At 38.4% G+C, this 22,178-nt stretch overlaps 1 protein-coding gene and 1 long non-coding RNA gene across 2 annotated transcripts in view; one reads left to right on the top strand and one right to left on the bottom strand.

Annotated features, from left to right (window-relative positions):
- LOC123852717 (uncharacterized) overlaps positions 1-20,958 on the top strand; it is a 61,336-nt gene extending 40,378 nt beyond the window's left edge. Inside the window, exon 5 of the long non-coding RNA XR_010407299.1 lies at positions 20,877-20,958. This is a non-coding gene — a long non-coding RNA (uncharacterized LOC123852717). The remainder of the gene's footprint in view (positions 1-20,876) is intronic.
- The window catches only part of GREB1L (GREB1 like retinoic acid receptor coactivator), a 270,133-nt gene that overhangs the window by 117,176 nt on the left and 130,779 nt on the right, over positions 1-22,178 (bottom strand). The window contains exons 4-7 of the mRNA XM_045886952.3: positions 17,230-17,389; positions 16,824-17,021; positions 6,223-6,399; positions 380-556 (exon numbers count right to left, since the gene is read on the bottom strand). Coding sequence (XP_045742908.1) covers positions 380-556; positions 6,223-6,399; positions 16,824-17,021; positions 17,230-17,386 — 709 coding nt within the window. The 5' untranslated portion in view covers positions 17,387-17,389. The remainder of the gene's footprint in view (positions 1-379; positions 557-6,222; positions 6,400-16,823; positions 17,022-17,229; positions 17,390-22,178) is intronic.

A 22,178-nucleotide genomic window follows, 5' to 3' on the forward strand; every position in this document is an offset into this window, starting at 1 on the left:
GGATACACAGTCCTAATGAAAACAGAAAACTATATATGCATGAGAATTACCAAAGAACCTAAAGTAGAAAGAGCATCTAACCAGGAAAATGACACTTTGAGGTCCTCTCTAAATGACAGAAGAGCTGGAAAGAGTCTGTCTGCCCTCTACCCTCCCAAGAGACAAAGAGACATGCACTTTTTTAAACCCAGACAATCTCTATTAAAAATAGGAAGGAGCTAGTCAAATAACCTGTCAGAGAGCTTTACATCTTTGGATAGCCTTCTGAGCTTGGGAGATTTATCTATACTTGAATTCTGAACCCTGTACTGGCCACTTGTTATTACTGTAGCATCCTCATTCCCTTCCCTTCGGTTTTTCTCCCAGAGGTTGGTGCTACCTTTCCAGCAGATAAGAGGTCCCTTCGACAGTACACCCTGGGAGCTTCTGACTAGGTAGTACTTTAAGTGCTTCTGCTTCTTTGGCTGGGTGGTGAGCTTCAAGTTAATATGGTTGGAAAATTCTGTGAAATACCGAAATCCTCTTTCTCCACAGCCGATACAGTTTCCAGAAAACCCTGAAAGAAGGAAAACCAAAGTTACTGGTGAACTTGTAAACTGATAACAATACTTTTACATACAAAAACGTAGAGAGATATTCAGTCTTTTTGACCCAATAACTTCTTAATTTCAAGTAAAAAAACCCAATTTTTTTAGCAAAGTTATTTATAAAGACACAGTAATTTAAATTCTGCTTTAAAAGGATAATGGTTAAGGAAACAGAGTGGATAGTATCATGTGATAGAATTCATATGGTTGACATAAAAATATCAAAAAGTTTGGTCCTAGAGATGTCCATGATTCCTTTCCCACACACTCCCTTCTTAGAGAATCTGCTGGCCCTGGTTCTCTACCCTACACACCCTGTGGACTTGCCTTCATGGCCACAGCTGGTTAGACTGTGCTAATATCTGACCCACTCTGCAACAGTCAGAATCTCCTGGAATTTTAAAATAAATACAAAAAGAATCAGTCAGAGGGTACTAGACCCTGGATTTGTAAGGTCTTATAAAATTGGAACCCAAGTTGGGGGTACATCCAACCGCCTGTCAGCTAAGGGATGGGAGAGCACAAACTGGGAACCGTGAAGAGGAAGCTGGTCTGCTGATAGGAAAGTGCGGACAGTGATGGGCAAACCCAGATACTGCCAACTTTCCAGTTTCTATGAGATCAGGCTGTACTTTCTCACATGAGTTTGCTATGAGAGTCCCATTTCCTCTTTCTTCACCTCCCTGTACTCAAACTAGCTTAGTATTCCTTTAGATCTAACATCCGAACAATTCTCACTCAGATTAATCAAACAAAATAAAACCTTCAGTGACCTGCTTAGAGCAGGGCACACAGAAAGAAGAAATGGAGAGGGCTAAGAGAATGACAGGCCATGCTTTGCTCAACTGGAAATCAACTCCCAATACACAGAGGAAAGTTGCACAGAAAGAGTGTGAGTTCCTCTCTTTGTGACTGATGAGGGCACAACATAGGTACTGCCATGTAGTGACTTAAAATAAATTTTTATTTTATTTTATTTTTTTTAAAGATTTTATTTATTTGAGACAGAGAGAATGAGAGAGACAGAGAGGCACATGAGAGGGGGAAGGGTCAGAGGGAGAAGCAGACTCCCCGCCGAGCAGGGAGCCCGATGCGGGACTCGATCCAGGGACTCCAGGATCATGACCTGAGCCGAAGGCAGTCGCCTAACCAACTGAGCCACCCAGGCGCCCATAAATTTTTTATTTTAAAATAACTAACTTAAAATAAATTTACCGGAGCACCTGGGTGGGTCAGTCTGTTAAGCATCTGCCTTCAGCTCAGGTCATGATCCCAGAGTCCTGGGATGGAGTCCCGCATCGGGCTCCCTGATCAGCAGCTCTCCATCTGTCCCTCCCCCTGCTCATGCTCTCTCTCTCTCTCAAATAAATAAATAAAAAATCTTTAAAAAATAAAATAAAATAAGTTTACTGATGAAGTGATACTCTCTTTTTAAACCCCAAAACAACCTGTTACATAATTAACAAAGATATAGAAAAAGAGAAGAGAAAGGCCCCAGGATTAAAGACAGAATATTTCACAATGTACCAATCTCAGAATGCTGACAATCAAGTCCAAGCATTTAGGAATGGCAGCCCAATTTATTATTATTTATTCAGCAATTGTTTATTGAGTATCTACCTATATACCAGGCATTGTGCGAAACTGGAAAAACAGAGATAGTTGTAATTTCTGGTCAGTTACATACAATTAGTAATTCTGTGTAATTAGTTTATTACTATTACTTTATAGAATTATAAACATTGATATAATTTCATAAATTATTTAAAATATATTCAGAGATGGTTTGCATTTGAGAGCATTTGGCTATCTGTCCAATACTTTAGAGCTACAGGCCAAAAAAAAAAAAATTGTCAGTGGCCACCTAGTTCACCAAGTTCCCAAGCCATCTAACCATCCATCTCTCCATGCATCCATGCATCTATCCAACAAATCCATCCATCCATCCAACAAATACTTGTACTCTACCATGTGCTAGGCACTGTTTCAGGTACTAGGTTTTCAGCATGGAACAAAGCAGACAAAACGACTGCCTCCATGTAACTTACATTGTGGTATGATCGTCATGCCTTGATGGAAAAGTGTCTGGTTGGCAAGGTGATGTAGCACCCAAATACAGTAAAATGATACAAGAACACTTCAGCAAAAATAATTAAAACAGTGCCCCCCAATAGATCCAAGTAGATCTATTGGATAGATCCAAGTAGTTCATAAAAGATTAGTGTGAGAATTAGAATTAACAAATTATGGAGGTGAGGTTTTGTCTTTTATCTTTTCTTTTGCCTATTCTCTGAGGTGAAAAGCAAGAGAGCATAAGTAGGAAGAAAAGCAAAGCAACTAGATAATCTTCAAAGAACAGAAATGGCACATTAATGATGAGAATTAATAATATTAAAGAGATAGAATTCTACAGCTCATTTTTAAAACTCTGTATTGTTTCAGTACTAACCTTCATTCAAGAGAGATTTTATCTGCTCAAAGTTCTTGTTGTTATCGTCAGAAAAAATAGTGCTTCTTACAGCCAAATTACCTTTCTAGTTTTTCTGTCAATCAAGTCTTCCAATTGCATGGTAGATTTGGGACACATGAATGAACTGCCAACTGGATCGATATATATATTGATCCAATATAAATATAGATATATTTTGAAGATTTTATTTATTTATTTGAGAGAGAGAGGGAGAGCACAGAGGGAGAATGAGAGGGAGAAGCAGACTCCTCCTGAGCAGAGAGCCTGATGTGGGACTCGATCCCAGGACTCTGGGATCATGACCTGAGCCGAAGGCAGACACTTAACTGACTGAACCACCCAGGTACCCCTGGATCAATATATTTTTTAATCAATTTCCCCACAGTCTTTTGAATTTGCATAATTTATATAAAAATTTAGACAAATTGATATTGGTGTTCACTGAGATTCTAGTATATTTGAAGCTTAACATTTTTTCCCACTATATCTTAATGCATACTAAAATAATCTATCATCAGGGCGCCTGGGTGGCTCAGATGGTTAAGCGTCTCCTTCGGCTCAGGTCACAATCCCAGGGCCCTGGGATCGAGTCCCGCATCGGGCTCCCTGCTAGGCGGGGAGCCTGCTTCTCCCTCTGCCGCTGCCTCTCTCTATCTCTCTCTCTCTGACTCTCATGAATAAATAAATAAAACACTTAAAAAAATAAAATAAAATAAAATAAAATAATCTATCATCAGTAAGAATGTTGGATGGATATTAACTTTTAGACAACAGAGATTGAACATATAAAAATCTCAACAACGTACTTATCTAAGAGAAAACTTCAACCATTTTGTTGTATTACACTTTCAAACTGGAAAGTGGTTAGTAAAACATTATGTCCATTCACAAGGCTAGAGAAAGTAAGCAAAATTCCATTTCTATAAGGGTATGAATAAATATGACAGAGTGGAGAATAACTACCATGTAAAGAACAAGTGTTCTGTTCTCGACACTATGCTTGATGGGTGCCCTATAAACATCACCATTTAATCTTTACAACCCTGCAAGGTAGGCGTCATTGGCCTCTTTCTATAGATGAGGAATCTGAGACCTGACAAGTAGCCTGCTCAAGTTCTGAAAGTACTAAGTGGTAAATCTGGCATTTTAACCTCAGTTCCAACTCCCAATACCCATCGTCCTGGATCTCATATACCTGATTACCTATAATTATGAAATCTATTATTCTGATAGTGTTTGTTGTGTCCTTTCTATGATATATTCTAGGAGGATTCCTCTAGTCATGAAGAATCATTGAATAAGAAGGCATCATGAGAGATTTTTCTGTTTGTGGTCAGAGCCACATATCAATTATTCCATTTGATGACACTACGATGCTTTTATTTTTTTTAAGTTTATTTATTTATTTATTTTTAGTAATCTCCACACCCAACATGGGGCTCAAACACACGACCCTGAGATTAAGAGTTGCATGCTCTTCCAAATGAGCCAGCAAGGCCCCCTGATGCTATGATGTTTTTATTTTTAAAAGATTTTTATTTATTTATTTGATAGAGAGAAACAGCGAGAGAGGGAACACAAGCAGGGAGAATGGGAGAGGGAGAAGCAGGCTTTCCGCGGAGCAGGGAGCCAGACGTGGGGCTCAATCCCAGGACCCAGGGATCATGACCTGAGCCGAAGGCTGATGCTTAATGACTGAGCCACCCAGGTGCCCTGATATGATGCTTTTAAAATGCTAAAAGGAAGTTTCCTAAAATTGTTACAGCACAAGCCAACTAGGTTACTAGTTCTGAACAGCCTACCATGATTTTTGTCACACAGAACATTTGGAACACATAGTGTTGGATAAATGAGTGAACAACTGAAGACTTGGAAACTTCTTTGCTAATGTAGTCCAATGTGTAAACTTTACCATTAGGCTTCCGTGTTAAACCATCTGCTCAAAATCACTAAAAGAAAAGAAAATTAACAACTTTTTATGAAAGCCTTATGGAAATCATCACTTCTTTTCCTATGAACCAAGAGAAGGTTTTGAATTATAACGCAAGGAACCTTTATAAAGCATGGGCAGGGTTACTTTCTGACTCAAGATACTGATGTACGTATTTCTAAACTTTCCAATAATACTGTATAACTAGGAAAAATGCATCAAACTAAACAAAAACAGCTTAGAACCAATACAATTCTTGAATTCTTTGCCCTTTCCTCTCTTTTTTATTTTTATTGTTACTTGTGCCAAAAGCATCTATCTGATGGCATCTACAGTTAGAGAAATTCTGAGAAACTCCAGAGAAACACAGCAGCAAAGAAAGCAACAAAGCTCATGTGACATCTTATCTTAATTATTAAAATTAATTTAAAAATAAATCCACTCTTTATTTCCCATGATGTAAGGAAGTTAGGTTGTGAAAAAAAGCACAGACCCAAACTAACACCAGGCAGTAAAACAATTCTGAGATAGTTATATATTTTACATCATATATCTATTCCTAGTTATTTTGGTTGAACTCATGCTAAATATAAAATGAGAATCACATCAATCAAGTGTAGTTAGGAATAATGGGTGGTATGGAGAAACTAGCAATAACTTACAAAGTGGATAATACACAATTGAATAATTGAGAGTTGACTTGACATCAGGTCCAAATCAATGACTCTATAAAGAGTGAATCCTACTTCGCTTCACAAAGTATTATTTTTTAAAAAATATTGTTATTTATTTATTTAAGAGAGAGAGCATGAGAGAGAGACAGCACAAGCAGGGGGGAGGGGCAGAGGCAGAGGGAGAAGCAGACTTTGTGGAGCAGGGAGCCCAACATGGGACTTGATCCCAGGACTCTGGGATCATGACCTGAGCCAAAGGCAGACACTTAACTGAGCCACCCAAGCACCCCCAAAGTATTAATTTTTGATAAATCTCATGCCATCCATTAAGCCTGGTTTAAAAAAGTCTCTTCAAAGGTGGGTGTTTTGAGAATGAATAAAAAATAAAAGGTAATTTTTAAGAAGTTACTAAAAGAAAAAAATGTTTCATACTTGAGTTAAAGTACAGAATTCCCACCTAATTCTGTGATTTTTTAAAAGAAAATTCTGTGATAATTTAAAATAAACTTGTAGTTTAACTCCCTCATCTTAGAAGGAATTTTATAAGTGTGGAATACTCACCTAAAAGTGCATTTTTCCCATGATCATCTGGTAGAAATCGCTTGTCTACAGCACACACTAGGATGTGTTCAGGAAGATTGGGAGACTTGGCCCCCACCAGGAGGAATCCTGCTGGGATGTCAATTTGTTCCATACACAGAGATACCAAACGCAAATCCTTTCCCGCTTGACAAAAACCTAAAAACCGGTAAAAAAGGACACAGTGAAATGTTTGGAAAGGTTCTATCTTCTTATCACCCATTTGGAGAGTGGATTTACCTGTGGGAATCACTATTAAAGACTAAATTTAAAGTCCATATACTCCAGCCAGGAGACAAATCTATCATATGTGCCCCTCTGAGGGGAGCCGAAAAGACACAAAAAGGAGGTATTTCTGACGGGTTCAGTCAACATTGATGACTTTTTATATTTTCTGATCCACAAGTAAACAAATGATAAATATACACAGCAAACTTTGAAAAATGTATGTAATTTTTATGTGCATATAATACAGTATTTTTATACTTTCAATGCAAGCTCACTTCTGTAAATGGTGACTGTCATAGAAGAGGGAGGCTTTCCATTTCACACGGGGAGGCTGCACCTCCAAGTTTGGTGGCTCATAAATGAATGGCCAGAACTAGAACCCAGAACTGTGAGGACAATCTTCATGAGCTACAACATGACAACACAGACAAAACCTTACATAACCACTTTATGTACCATAACATATTACACTAATTCATTAGTTCATCATTTATTAAAAATCATTTGCAACAGGTGCTGCCATAGGCCGGGGGATAGAGTTGAACAAATATACCTTCCTTTAAGAGCTCACATTATAGTTAATTGAAAAAATGTACAAGGAACAAAATGTATAGTCACAAAACAATATTACAGAGGACAGCTATTTTCTGAGGCAAAGCACCCATGTTACATCTTCTGGGAGAAAATCAGTCCTCCCTGAACTCTAATTACGTGATTCCTCTTGGAGAATTGCAATATTCTAGACTGACTGGAACTGGCACCTGGTCCAAGCTGGCCACTATAATATCCTGCCTTTCCCACCATAGTTGATTAGTTAGAGGCACCTGACATAAACTAAGCCATTCAAAGCCTTTTCTCTAGGAATTCTGAACATGGAGCCAGAGTGTGGCTTAGTTCGGTCTGTGGCAGCTCAGTTTCTTGCCTTGTGAGAGAAGTCTGTCAGCACTGTCAGCAGACAGGAAGCTCAGGGGGAATATTCTGGCAGCATGTGGGCCCCTGAAGCCCAGTATATGTGCTTTTCCCATGGTTTGACCACGAAACATTTTGCTTAAGAATTCTTTGAATAGGGGCGCCTGGGTGGCTCAGTTGGTTGAGCGACTGCCTTCGGCTCAGGTCATGATCCTGGAGTCCCGGGATCGAGTCCCGCATCGGGCTCCCTGCTCGGCAGGGGGTCTGCTTCTCCCTCTGACCCTCTTCCCTCTCGTGCTCTCTGTCTCTCATTCTCTCTCTCAAATAAATAAATAAAAATCTTAAAAAAAAAAAAGAATTCTTTGAATAACTTCTTCATTCTATCTAAAGCTAATCTCAGTTGGGTTGGGGTTCACTTGCAACCAAAAGAGGGTGAATAAAAGTATGATAAATACTATTTCAGAGAGTTGTGGAAGATGAAGCATGGACATATAACTCTCCGCAGACAAACCTGAAGAGACCATCATTATTGCCCAATACAAAGTAGGGAATAAACCATGCTAAATTCTTCCAATATCGATTCACTGTATGATGTTAACCAAATGCCAACAAACAATTGGATGCGATCAGTTAGTATATAAGAAATAATAAGAAAACAACATCCAAACATATGGTTTGGCTCATCAAATCTCAAAAGCAGACATAACGGAATTGGAAGAAGTCAAGAGAAGAAAGACTAAAATGATATGACAATGGGGTTCAACCATTTCAAGCTTACAGGTCCCCTTTTAACACTAAAAACTTTCAAATTTAACTTTAGTGCTTGTGAACTGAGAAAAACAATAGCAGAATGTTATTGTGAATTCTTTAACAATTTTGAATGAATCTATATTTTATTATTCACAATATCACCTATATGTATTTGAAAAATAGTAATTTGTACATGTGAATCATATTATTTATTTAGTTTACAAACATTTTTTGGAAACTATGGATACAAAAAACCCCTAAAAAAATTCTGCTGCCCTCTCCCCATTTAAGGGACAGGACTCACAGGTTTGAAAGTGGGGAAATGATGATGATGATGGTATCGATGGCAGAAAAACTTATGGAGCACTTAACATAAGCCAGGTACAGTGCTAACCACTGCATAGATTATCTTATTTAATCCTCTCAACAATTACCAACTCCTTTCCAAAGATGGAGACATTGAAGCTCAGAAAGGTTAGGGAGCTTGTCTAAGGTTACATAATGAGCTCAGTAATGTCAGGGATGTAAGAGATGGGAAGTTTACTACATAAAAACAGGCCAAAAAGGGACGCCTGGGTGGCTCAGTCGTTAAGTGTCTGCCTTCGGCTCAGGTTATGATCCCAGGGTCCTGGGATCGAGCCCCGCATTGGGCTCCTTGCTCAGCGGGGAGCCTGCTTCTCCCTCTGCTGCCACCCCCTGCTTGTGTGCTCTCTCTCTCTCACACACACAAAAGCAGACCAAAAAATATACTACTCAACTTGGCAAAAGAAAAGCTAAGAACAATTATAATCCAGATCTAAAACCATGAGAGGTGAGCATAGACATTCAACCAAATTCTAAAATATTAAATCTAGGAGGCATTTTAAAGTGCTGAAACACTAATTTCTTTAATCAAAGGAATTATTAATTTGTGTAGACAGTAAACCTAGAAACACATTTCCCTAAGAAATAGCACCTTCATCATGACTTGCTCCAAAAGGCAGACCACATATCTTCCCAAAAGGTATAGATAAATTCAGTGATGAGAGGTTTATGATTACCTACTGATGGAAAACAGGATGCTTGGGGAGCTGTCTTTGTCACTAAGAAGTAGTAATACAACCTTTCTACAACTTTGACTCACACCACATTAGAAGGAATGGACTAGATGAAATGATGAATCTGTACCAATTTATATGAATTTGCAAATTATGAGCTTTTTAGAACATCAGAGCTATACAGAACCTAAAGATCATCTCAGCATCTCCCAACAGGTAGTTATCACACTCCCAGGGATTTATAAAGGTATTCCATGATACTTGGAATTATAAGTCAAACTCAAATAAATACCATTACCGGTTTCTAAAGACTAATAAATAATCATTCTAATATCATAGTTTTAAAACAGAATGTTCTGAGGGCCTTCCCTGCTACACTTAAAAGGATAGTGAAAACCAGTTGAATGAACTCAGGACTCATTTGTTTGAACCCCATATCAGTATGTGGCTTTGATTTTCACACAATTTTTTTTAAGATTTATTTATTTATTTATTTGACAGCAAGAGAGAGATGGTGAGAGAGGGAACACTAGCAGGGGGAGTGGGAGAGGGAGAAGCAGGCTTCCCGCCAAGCAGGAAGCCTGATGCGGGGCTCGATCCCAGGACCCTGGGATCATGACCCGAGCGGAAGGCAGACGCCTAACGACTGAGCCACCCAGGCACCCCCACATAACTGTTTTTATTATCAGCCATATGTATTGATATGTCACTTAATCTATACTTGTTATACACTGCTGGTTAATGATGGGAAGCTCAGGGAGCACTGATTGTGTAAATAAGCAGTCATTTTACAAATGTGTCTAAAGATGCTCTTGCTAGAAATGAAAGTTAGATTCAATCCCAACCCCACTCATTAAATTATAAAATTATATAAAATGCACCAATATGTTTCTAGGACACACACACAAAAAAGAAAAAAGCAATGTCAAAAGTAAAATTTAGAGATTATAATCCAATTTGGCTTTTCATGTAAAAGGGAAAAACTGACCTCATTCTGCAGCCTTTTCAGGAGCAGAAATTCTGCAAGCAGCAGCCTAAAACCTTTTCATCACATAGAGCAAAAATGCAAAAATTATAAAAATATACTACTATACCTTTTTAATCCTAAAATATAAAAATTCAAAAATTGGGGTATTAAAAGTAGATTTTGACTTCCTTTTTTTTTGATGCCAGGAAACATTTAAATATACTTAGCCCCCTGAAAAGCTATAATATTTTATTTTTGAATTTGTCAATGAAATATGCTTTTTCTTACACAATTAACTTTGAATAAATTAAACAGCAATTACTGAATAATTAAATGTAGACAATTTTTTTCTCATATGCATGAATAAGATCAGAGTATATTAACATACTGGTCTAAAATAAATACTTTCTACTTAAAATCAATTCTTTATCACATGCCACATAGCCACAGAATTAGGTTTTAAATTCCTAAGGAGTTCAAAAGACTACATATTACTATAAAAGAAATTTGTGAGTCAAAGATTGGGTAACACTAATCTATTTAGTATGTAAATGAGGACACGAGGGCCCATAAAGGTTAAGATGGTCCAAGTTCAAATAGTAACTGGAAAAGGTGGGACTAAAACCTGTCTTGACTCTAAACTGATGGTCCCCCCATCACTGACATTAACATCTAACTCACACATAATGCTTCACCTTCCCTTGGTCTGATGTAGAAGGACCCTCTCCTATTGTTTCTTCCTTGCCTATTTTTTGGCTAAGACCTACTACCCAACTTTTCCAGCTGAATCCCAGGAGGCACTTTCCACACCAGCTCCTGCCTGTGAGCCATGGTCTGTCGGCACCCACCTACCTCATACTTGCTGATGAAACCTTAAAATTCATGGTTTTTCTGATGAGATTTCTAAAAGCAGTACAATGCAGCAAAGGGAAATCAAGGGGGAAAGTACAGTTTTGGTTCTGGGCTTAACAGATACAGAGTCAAGAAAACATAGTGTGGAGAACACCGAAGAAAGCAGGATTTTCTACAGAAGAAAGATGATTTCAGAATGATTTCTGCGGCAAAAAGAGAAATACACAGTCTGCCCAAATTAAGAAATACAAATAGTTTTCAGTATTCCAGCCTTTCAGGGTTTTCCCACTTACGATATGAGGACACCTAGAGGTCGAAAGTAATAATTATTAAACAATGACTGGATTCTAAAAGCATGTTTTCTACTACTCTCCTCCTTAAAAAAATTTTAAGGGGTGTTTATGGCAATGAAAAGAGAAAATGCCCTATTTTATGCTTAAAAAAAAAAAGCCACAATGATGAGAGTATATAAAAGGGCACAAGAAGCAACTGAAGGTGCTTCCAATGTCCAAAACTGGAACAATCTGAGGAACAAAGTAAAGTAGTATTGGATTATAACTCAACATAAAATAAATATCCATGAGTGCATAATGATATAAAGGACTGAATAAACTGATAAGTAGGGTGGGGGGGGGAAGAGACTAATTCCCATTCAGAATTTTGAATAATTTATGCAGATACTCTGCCCTCAAGAAGGTGGAACATAATTCCCCATTCTTTAAGTGTAAGCTGAGCATAGTGACTTTCTTCCACAGTATGGAAAGTGGGGGAAAGCATGGAGATAACACCACCTCCACCAGGTGATTTAGGTCAACATCAACAGTCATAAATCATGTTGATAGAATGTACCTTTGATATCATATGATGAAAATGTCACTTTACCTTTGTGATCTTCCTTCCCCAAACCCATAACCCCAGTCTAATCAGGGGAAAAACATCAGACAAACTCCAGTAGAGGGTCACCTACAGTATACCTTACCAATAATTCCTAAAACTGTCAGAGTCATCAGAAACAAGGGAAGTCTGAGAAACTGTCACAGCCCAGAGGGCCCTAAGGAGACATGATGACTAACTAATTTAGTATCCTGGTGAGATTCTGGAACAGAAAAAGGATATTAGGTAAAAATTAAGGAACCCAAATAAACTATGAACTTTAATTATTATTAAAATTAATAATAGGGGCGCCTGAGTGGCTCAGTCGGTTAGGCATCTGCCTTGGGCTCAGGTCATGATCCCAGGGTCCTGGGTTTGAGTCCCACCTCAGGCTCCCTGCTCAGTGGGGAGTCTGCTTCTCCCTCATCCTCTGCCCCTCCACACCACACCACCCCACCCCCGCTGGTACTTTCTCTCTCTCATTCAAATAAATAAATAAAATCTTTTTAAAAAATTAGTAATAATGTAAGATGTCAACAATAGGAGAAACTACAGGGATATACTCTATACTATTTTCTGAACTTTTCTTTAAATCTAAAACTGTTCTAAAAAAATAAAGTCTATTGGGCACCTGGGTGGCTCAGTCGTTAAGCGTCTGCCTTCGGCTCAGGTCATGATCCCAGGGTCCTGGGATCGAGTCCCACATCGGGCTCCCTGCTCGGCAGGAAGCCCGCTTCTCCCTCTCCCACTCCCCCTGCTTGTGTTCCTGCTCTCGCTATCTCTCTGTCAAATAAATAAATAAAATCTTTTAAAAAAATAAAATAAAGTCTATTTTTACAATGTCCTGTTTTATCTTCTTGCCTTCATGTTACTCACCAACACAAGCCACTGGGCCAATTCAGTTAAGAGGAAAGCGAATAGGAGAGAAAGAGAAAGCAAGGCTAAGTCCAGTAACAGGGTCAGGAGGAAACCAATCCAAGGCCAGAAATGGTTGCAAAATCAAGAAAAAGTTCCTTAGTTTAGTTTGTAATTATTCTGAGAATACACTCACCTGGCAAGGGTCTGGCCTTTTGCTATGATACCTTTTAACTGTTTCCTCTAAACCCTCATTCTTGGGATTCAGATCAGCTAATTATATACAAAATATATTAACAGGGATCTCCAATTAAGAAAAAACATTATGCAAAAAGCAATATTTAGTTTTTTTGAAGATTGAAAATAAGCTCTGTGTGTCTGTAAAGAAGAGTGGGTAGCTTAAGAAATGTGATTATATTTGAAGGTCTGTAGGTTCCAAATATCTGAAGAAGCAGGTAGTTCTAGTCTCTAGAAATATGTCAGATTATTAATATAATAAAGATCAATTATTCAATCTCAAGTAAAGCCTCAAACAAAATGAAAAGAAACCTTATTCCTCTCCTGTAGGGTAATTTTGAATCACATCTGAACTAATCCTGAAAGAATCTTTCTTTTAGAGGCTTCTGGAAGACCTGGGGAAGAGTGCCCTAAGGAAGGATCTAAGCCTGTTTACTGTATGCAGGGAAAGGAAGATAAGTTATCGATGTGGGCACACAAATAACAATTTATTTGACAACTTGCCCCTAAGTAGCTTCATTTTTTGAGAGCAGTACTGAAATGCTCCCTTAACCCCTAGACCTCTGCAGCAAATTATTTTAATTAAGAAAAGGAATAATGGCAGATGGCCCTTCTTTGTAAACTTCATCTGCATTTCCTTAAGAAAATAGCCAAGGTTTTCACTTCGCAGAACCAGATTTGCATTCTCCAATTATCTCCAACTGGAAGGTTACAGAGTAATCTAAGTGGGGGAGGGGACCGTTTACCGAAACAGCTGTCAACACAAACTAAAGTAATCAAAGCAGTATTTGGAGGCCTCAAATTTGGTTGCCCTTCACCTGTTTAGACAATCAACTGCTTCCCAGCAGGGTGGGAACCTACACTATTCCAATAATTTACATAAGAAATTAGCAACCAAAATTTACATCTGAATGGTAACCCTAGAAGCCCATCAGGTATTAAGTATCTGCTTATCTAAATTGCCTCTAAAAATAGCTTTCCCTTCCTTTAAGTCTTAGGTAAATAGAGGATTTCCCACGAAGGGAAGGTGGTGTGCTAAGACAAGGCCAGGCATTATATTGCCCAAATTCACCATCATTTCTTTTTTCTTTTTTTTAAATTAACATAAAATGTATTATTTGTTTCAGGGGTACAGGTCTGTGATTCATCAGTCTTAAACACAATTCACAGTGCTCACCATAGTACATACCCTCCCCAGTGTCCATCACCCAGCCACCCCATCCCTCCCACACGCCTCCACTCTAGCAACCCTCAATTTCTATAAGAAAAATTTCAGGACTGTTCTGTCTTTGGAGGGAGAGAGCTCTTGGAACTACCTTAGACTGAGCTAAATTAAAAGAGCTATGGACAAACTTTAAAGTATCAAATTATAAACTACGCTTTTTGTTTTTAATGGCCACCTTCCGAGGAATTAAAAGGGGGGAAATACAGACATGTAATTCATTATAAGAAACCAAAGTAGCTGATGTAGGAATCTACCTGTAGGACTAGTGTTTTCAAGTTGTTTTGGAATGTGAATTTATACTTGAGTGGGATCTCCGCCACACACACACAAGGAAAATTGCACCTCCAAGTTTTAACCTTCCTCTCTAAAATTAACTATTACCCTTCCCTTACACTTTACATAACTGCTATAAGAGTAGTGTTCTCGTGTTTTAAAGTTCAAGAAATAGTTGCTGTTAGATCACGGTGTTTATACCTTGGTGTGCACTAAACAGCTTTCCACACCTGGTTGTTAGTAATACCAGTGTCAGCACCCCCAAAAGGCAAACTGAAAACACACTCAGCACATAGGAAAAATGGGGAGACCCTCCCCCATTTTTGGTATAAAATTTGATATTTCAAAACTATCCCCTAAAGCTTTTACTCTGGTTCTATCTAATTCTTACATATAACAAGATTCTCAATGACAATCTAACAATATTTTAAGCATAATTTCAATGTCTGGTTGTTAACTGTTAAGTATGACTTGACTGATCAATTAAATAAAAGGTACAAAAATGGATATAAAAGAGCTAAGTGGAAACCCAATCCGGTCACCTTCTACACAAATATAGGTTTAAAGGCCTATATTACCAACAATAATGAGTAAATTGATATATATTATATTAAGTCTGGGCAAAAGAAACCAATTACATCTGGAAGAAAACTTATAAAGAATGATGTGCTAGAGAGGCAGGCCCAGGTGCAAATAGGCTACTAGAATTAAGGATTTTGAGCTTTTTACAGTTTATCAGATTCTTTTGAGAAGGAAAGAAAGGAAAGGAAAGGAATGGAAAGGAGAAGGAAGGGAGAGAGAGAAAAGAAAAAAAAAGGCAAGAGAAAAATCAAACTTTCAAACAGTGCACACTCATTTATCTGGATTTGCACATTTGAATTTCTAGTTTATCCCAGATTATTTGCAATTCAAGCTTTGTAGGGAGAAATGTCCTGGAATCTTACCCCTCTCCTCCTACCTCCTCACCCCCAAGATTTGCATGCATTGTAATCACCCCATATGATTCTACACTCAATTAGGCTGGGATAGCCAGAAAACAGCACATAAACTAAACAGAGGGAAGAGAGTATATTTTAAGTTGTGATATCATCAAAACCATGAAATACTGAGAACGTTTTATATTTGGATTTCCTTTTTAAAGTGTGGTTGAAGCCTTAGTGGAAGAGGAGGCTGAAAAAATAAAATGGGGTTATGAAAATATGTACATTTTTATCTTCTACAAATAACACTATACTGTATGACTGTTCAAAATAAATGGAAAAGGTAAATATAAAACATCTAATATATCCATTATTATTTTGAGGGTGGAAGAGAAAGAAGTAGGAAGACAGGACACTTTATTTTTTTTTTTAAATATAGTTTGATTTGCATTTCTGGGATTTCTTTTTTTTTTTAAGATTTTAATTATTTATTTGACAGATAGAGGCACAGCGAGAGTGGGAACACAAGCAGGGGGAGTGAGAGAGGGAGAAGCAGTCTTTCCACAGAGCCCCCGATGCCGGGCTCGATTCCAGGATCCTAGGAGGGACCGTGACCTGAGCAGAAGGCAGACACTTAATGACTGAGCCACCCAGGCGCCCCAACACAGGACACTTTAAAAGTTCCTAAAATAGGGGCGCCTGGGTGGCTCAGTTGGTTAAGCGACTGCCTTCGGCTCAGGTCATGATTGGGATTGAGACCCGCTTCGGGCTCCCTGCTCCGCGGGAAGCCTGCTTCTCCCTCTCCCACTCCCCCTGCTTGTGTTCCCTCTCTCGCTGTGTCTCTCTCTGTCAAATAAATAAAATCTTAAAAAAAATAAAAATAAATAAATAAATAAAATCTTTTAAAAAATAAATAAATTAATTAATTAAAAAAAAAAGTTCCGGGCGCCTGGGTGGCTCAGTTGGTTAAGCGACTGCCTTCGGCTCAGGTCATGATCCTGGAGTCCCTGGATCGAGTCCCACTTCGGGCTCCCTGCTCGGCAGGGAGTCTGCTTCTCCCTCTGACCCTCTCATGCTCTATCTCATTCTCTGTCTCAAATAAATAAATAAAATCTTTAAAAAAAAAAATGATTAAAAAAAAAAAGTTCCTAAAATAGTAGTATTCTTGCAGGAAAAACCCCAATCTGGGCCTAGGCTTGCTTTGCCACATATCATCTCAGAGAAGTCATTCAACTGCTCTGAATCCTACTTTCTTCATCTAGAAGATAGAACGATAATACCTGTCTTTTTTATAGACACCTGCTGTGAAATCATAGGAGATAATGTCAGTGAGAGCATAATCATTCCTCATTCCTTTCTGTAATTACTGGTTTCCAGCCTTGAGCACCACATGGCGATGACTGGAAACTAGCCAGACAATAAAGAGGGATCAGAAACAAAACAAAAATGAAACCTACCATCTGTAGTGCAAGATCCTTCTGGGGCAGGCTTTTGTGAATAGGGAATTGGTGGGCTATTTGAATCAGACATTTCTTCATCATCTTCATCATCTTCCATTTCATTAACTGTTAGATTGTTAGAAAAATCCAGGCTTCCATTTTGAGTGTAGCGGTGCACCAAATCTTTATCCAGATCCTCCACCTTGGGTTTTACATCTGGGTGAGCAAATAAATCACAGCTAAGTTAATAAAAAGATGTTTATGGAAAAATAACCAAAAGAAAAATTCATAGTTCTAAAAGATATCAGAGGACAGGGAGACAAGCAATGTCTAACATTTAATCAATTTACTTCAGAGGTCCCAGATTTGGAATTTCCACTTCTTTTAAAAGGAGTCTAGAAATGTGTGGGATTGAGAAACTTACCTGCAGATGAGAAAGGATGCTGGTCAGGGTCCAAGTACAGCTGGGAAAAAATTGGCCGTGGTACCACGCTACTACATCTGAGAGATGCTTCTATGGAGTTGTGGAGAGCTTCCTCAAATTGAGCAGATTTCAGTTGCCCAGCATATGAATTCCCCATGGTCTACACCACCCCCCCAAAAGAGAAAGAGGAAGAAAGGAAAAAATTGATATGATTAGAGGACTCTACGTCTGCAAAGTACACGAAGGGCTGATATAAACTATATCCATACATCTTGTTAAGATTCATACATGAACTTTCCCTATATTTCTTAAGACAATTTGTATCAGTTTATCCGTTACATCACTTTTGCTTTTTGTCTTTATAATCCAAACCCATTTCAAAAAGACCCTTTAGAGGAGCTTATATCTGAGAATCAAACAGTAATAAATGCTTTAAGGTTCTCCAACCAGTAAATCAAGATTGACCTGTCAATTGTGAAGCTGAACATGGTGACAATGGGGCCACACCTCCTCCTTAAAACTAGTGGGCTCCCATAACCCTATACCAACTCTATCAGTGCTTTTATTTTATTTTATTTTTAATATTTTATTTATTTATTCATGAGAGACAGAGAGAGAGAGAGGCAGAGGGAGAAGCAGGCTCCCAAGGAGCAGGGAGCCCGATGCGGGACTCGATCCCAGGACCCCGGGATCATGACCTGAGCTGAAGGCAGACGCTCAACCATCTGAGCCACCCAGGCGCCCTATCAGTGCTTTTAGAGTAAATCTCTAGTTACTTCTCTCTCTACTAAAATCTTCTTACCCTGGCACAGTGGGGGGAGATGCTTCTCTGGGGGGGAAAAAAAATGAAAGCTTTATGATAATATACTTAATTGACAAATTCCTAAAATAAAGATTTAAACCTTTTAAACCCAAAGAAGTCATTCATGCATTATTAGTATTTATTTTTAAAAGGTGTGTTTTTTTTCTTCATCTAAATCATAATCTCATTTGCGACCCTTTAGGAAAGTATAATGCAGGAAGTTCTAAAGTCGTGGCCTTTACTTCTCATAACTAATATTTGTATAGTTCTTGCTAGTTACAAAAATCTCCATGTATATAAATAATAACTACAATTCATGAGGTGCTAACTATTGACTACACCAACATTTCTCAAAGTGCGGTCCGAGGTCACCAAAACCCTTTCCGGGGTCCAGGAGGTCAAAACTCTTTTCAAACTTATTACTAGGATAGCATTTGCCTTTTTTACTCTCAGTCTCTCATACATGTACAGTAGAATTTTCCAGAGGCTGCATGATGTGTGATGCTGCAACAAGTTGAATGTGGAAGCAGACAGACCATGCTTCTTGCTAACTTTTTTTTTGGAAAATACAGTTCTTTTTCACAAAATATGTTTTTTATGTTGACATATAATGGGTTTATTATTTTAATTCTTTAAGTTACTATGTGTTTTAAATAGGCTCAGGTCATGATCTCTGGGTCCTGAGATTGAGCCCTGCCTTGGGCTCCCTGCACAGCAGGGAGTCTGCCTCTCTTTCTCTTTCCCTCTGCCCCTCTCCACCACTCATTTTTTCTCTCTCTCTCAAATAAATAAATAAAATCTTTTAAAATTTTTTCTTAGTCTTGTGGTGCCTGGGTGGCTCAGTCGTTAAGCATCTGTCTTCGGCTCAGGTCATGATCCCAGGGTCCTGGGATCGAGCCCGATGCTCAGCGGGAAGCCTGCTTCTCCCTCTCCCTCTCCTACTCCCCCTGCTTGTGTTCCTTCTCTTGCTGTGTCTGTCAAATAAATAAATAAAATCTTTAAAAAAATTTTTTTCGGGCGCCTGGGTGGCTCAGTCGGTTAAGCATCTGCCTTCAGCTCAGGTCATGATCCCAGGGTCCTGGGATCAAGTCCTGCATCGGGCTCCTTGCTCAGTGGGGAGCCTGCTTCTCCCCCTGCCCCTCCCCCTACTCGTGCTTTCTCTCTCTCTAATAAATAAAAATCTTTAAAAAGAAAAAAATTTTTTTCTTAGTCTTAATTTCTAATAAATACAATCCACATAAGCAAAACTCAATAATTTCTGAGTATAAAGGGATTCTGAGATGAAAAGTTTGAGAGATGTTGAGCTGGACAGTACACTAAACAGTTCATAAAAATTATTTTATTTAATCCTTAGTATCCTGAAGTAGATAGGGCCTCTTCTCATTTCATAGATGAAAAACTAAGGCTTGGAGAAGCCAAGTGACTTGCCTGCTATCATCCAGCTGGTAAAGGTCAGAACCAGAACTCAATATTTAGCTATGATGATAAATCCTGCACTCCTAGAGTACAGGCTCAACTTGGATAAATCTCGTTTCAAGAAGGGCAATTTGAGGGGCGCCTGGGTGGCTCAGTCGGTTAAGCATCTGCCTTCGGCTCAGGTCATGATCCCAGGGTCTTGGGATCAAGTCCCACATCGAGCCTGTTTCTCCCTCTCCCTTTGCCTCTCCCCCTGCTTGTGCTCTCTCTGACAAATAAATAAATAAAATCTTAAAAAAAAAAAAAAGAAAGAAAGAAAGGCAGGCAATTTGAGGGGCACCTGGCTGGCTCAGTCAGAAGAGTGTGCAACTCTTGATCTCAGGGTTGTGAGTTTAAGCCCCACATTAGGTGTAGAGATTACTTAAATAAATAAAACTTAAAAAATTTTTAAAACGAAAAGAAAGGCAATTTGAGAATATCTTAGTCCCACTTATCTCATCAAGGAGAGGGACCGATACTAAATTTCATCTGGAACTCCAACTTTGATTGACTCTCTGGAGGGAGTCCCCAGAGGACTAATTAAGAAGGACCCTGAGCATGCATCTGGGCTCAGCAGGAAAAGAAAGGCAAGACCCAGTAGTGATGACTCAGCAGAGAATGGGTGATGCATAGCACAAACTTACTATTGGGTTTCTCAGATTTATATGCATGAGCTCCATAGGAGATTTTGGTGGCTCTGAGTGTCTCTGTATAGCAAAGAAGGCCAGTTACATGATTCCTGGTAGCGGTGAGTAGTATTCAGAGATTTCCATCAGAGTAGCTAAGTTTATCAAAGCTTTGTTAGAGATACTTATGATTTGAGGAAAAGCTGGAATTATATTTTGGCAAACCTTTCTCAAAATAGGTAATAAGAAACTAAATGCCATGGATTTAAATTAGTAGGTTCCTCTTTATAAGGAAAAGAAATTTTGTAACTGTATGAGGTGATGGTTAACTAAACTCACTGTAGGAACAATTTTGCAACATATACCTTTATCAAATCATCATATTGTACATATAAAACTTATACAATGTTATGTGTCAATTTTATCTCTATAAAACTAGAAGAAATAAATTACTAGGTTTCTTTCTTATAAAAAGTACATACCCAAAAGTATATGTATGATATTCAAAACTGTAAGTGGAAGAAAAACAACAAGGTCTGTCAAATAAAGTTTTCCTGAAATACCAAGTTTTTGTCCAAGCTTCTAAGACTCCCCATTAGTATAACTATAAACAATTTAAATTTTCTAAAGCTCAAAAACAATTTATTTTTCAGTAGAACCACATGGGATCAAAACAGGGTGGGGTTGCAGGAGAAATATGCTGTGCCACCAGTTTATGTATGCAAGTCAAAATTTAATAGCCATTTCACCTTTCTTCTTTGCAGAAGGGAGAAAACTACCAGCACAGCCATGGCATTTCTTAACTGTGGAGAACAATGGAATAACTTCAAAGGTGGACCTTTAGCCTTTCTCCAGAGCACCAAATGCCTGGAAATCTTGCCTCTACTTAACTATTACCTGCTCAACAAGTTATCTTCCTTTTATCATTGAAAACCTTGAGAACCATATTCTCTAAGAGATCTTTTTAGTTTAATAAAGAAGTGCCCAGTTGTACCTGAAGGACTACATAATTTCAATCTCTTTAATTTATAGTTTAAGGAGCAATATAACAGATACATATAGTATAGCAAATAAATATTGTGCTGAATAAAAATATTAAGTCAACAGAAAATGGGTGATCAAGTTTCACCATCATAGAAGATATACATAATCCAACAAGAGCACTAGCAATATTCAGGGGAAGACAAAGGGAAGTACCCATGAAACAGCTGGAAGAGTAAAAGGAAGTGACTATTCCAAGTGAAAACATAACTGGGCATTTTTCAAATGATAATGATAATGTGAAGAATTATAAAACTGACCCTAGACTTCTTTAGTGCTGAGTATGGAGTTCTTCCCTTTATTAGTTCAAGTTCATTGCTACCCAATTTCCAGTTCAATGTTATCAAAAGAAAGGGAGAGTTCAAGGAAGAAGCCTTGTTAGTGCAATGTATTCTTAATATCATATGCTATAATTTTTAGGGTCACTGAAACTGTTGGCATTATCCACCCAGACTACCAGTGTTCCTTTCATCTGAATCTCAAAGATCTCCAGTGCCTGAGATGGCATAACATCCCACTGCAATTCACTGCGAATAAATCCAACTTCAGGTCAGAAAACAGAGAACTACTTTTCAGAATTTTCAGAATCAGTTGTTGAATCAAATACAATAAGAAAGCAAACTTGCAATTTCTACATATATATGCATAACTTATATATCGGGCTTTCATTAAGGACTACAGACCTCTGAGATGCTAATAGACACTCTTGTGACATTAAAGAAATCTCTAAGAAAGACATGGTACAAAATATGGGCTTTCTGCACCACTAATTCTTTTTTTTAAAGATTTTTATTTATTTATTTGAGAGAGAGAGAGAACACATGGAGAGAGGGAAAAGCACGGTCCCTGCTGAGCAGGGAGCCTGATGCGAGGCTCCATCCCAGGTCCTCAAGTTCATGACCCGAGCTGAAGGTAGATGCCTAACTGACTGAGCCACCCCGGGCCCCCCAATAATTCTTTTTGAGAGAAAGGGGTGGGGAGTGGCAGAGGGAGAGAAAGACTCTTAAGCAGGCTCCTCACGCAGC

This window comes from Mirounga angustirostris, unplaced genomic scaffold (assembly GCF_029215605.1).
Source record: "Mirounga angustirostris isolate CCGP_5_RB_7025 unplaced genomic scaffold, mMirAng1.0.hap1 SCAF_14, whole genome shotgun sequence".
Lineage (NCBI taxonomy): Eukaryota > Metazoa > Chordata > Mammalia > Carnivora > Phocidae > Mirounga > Mirounga angustirostris.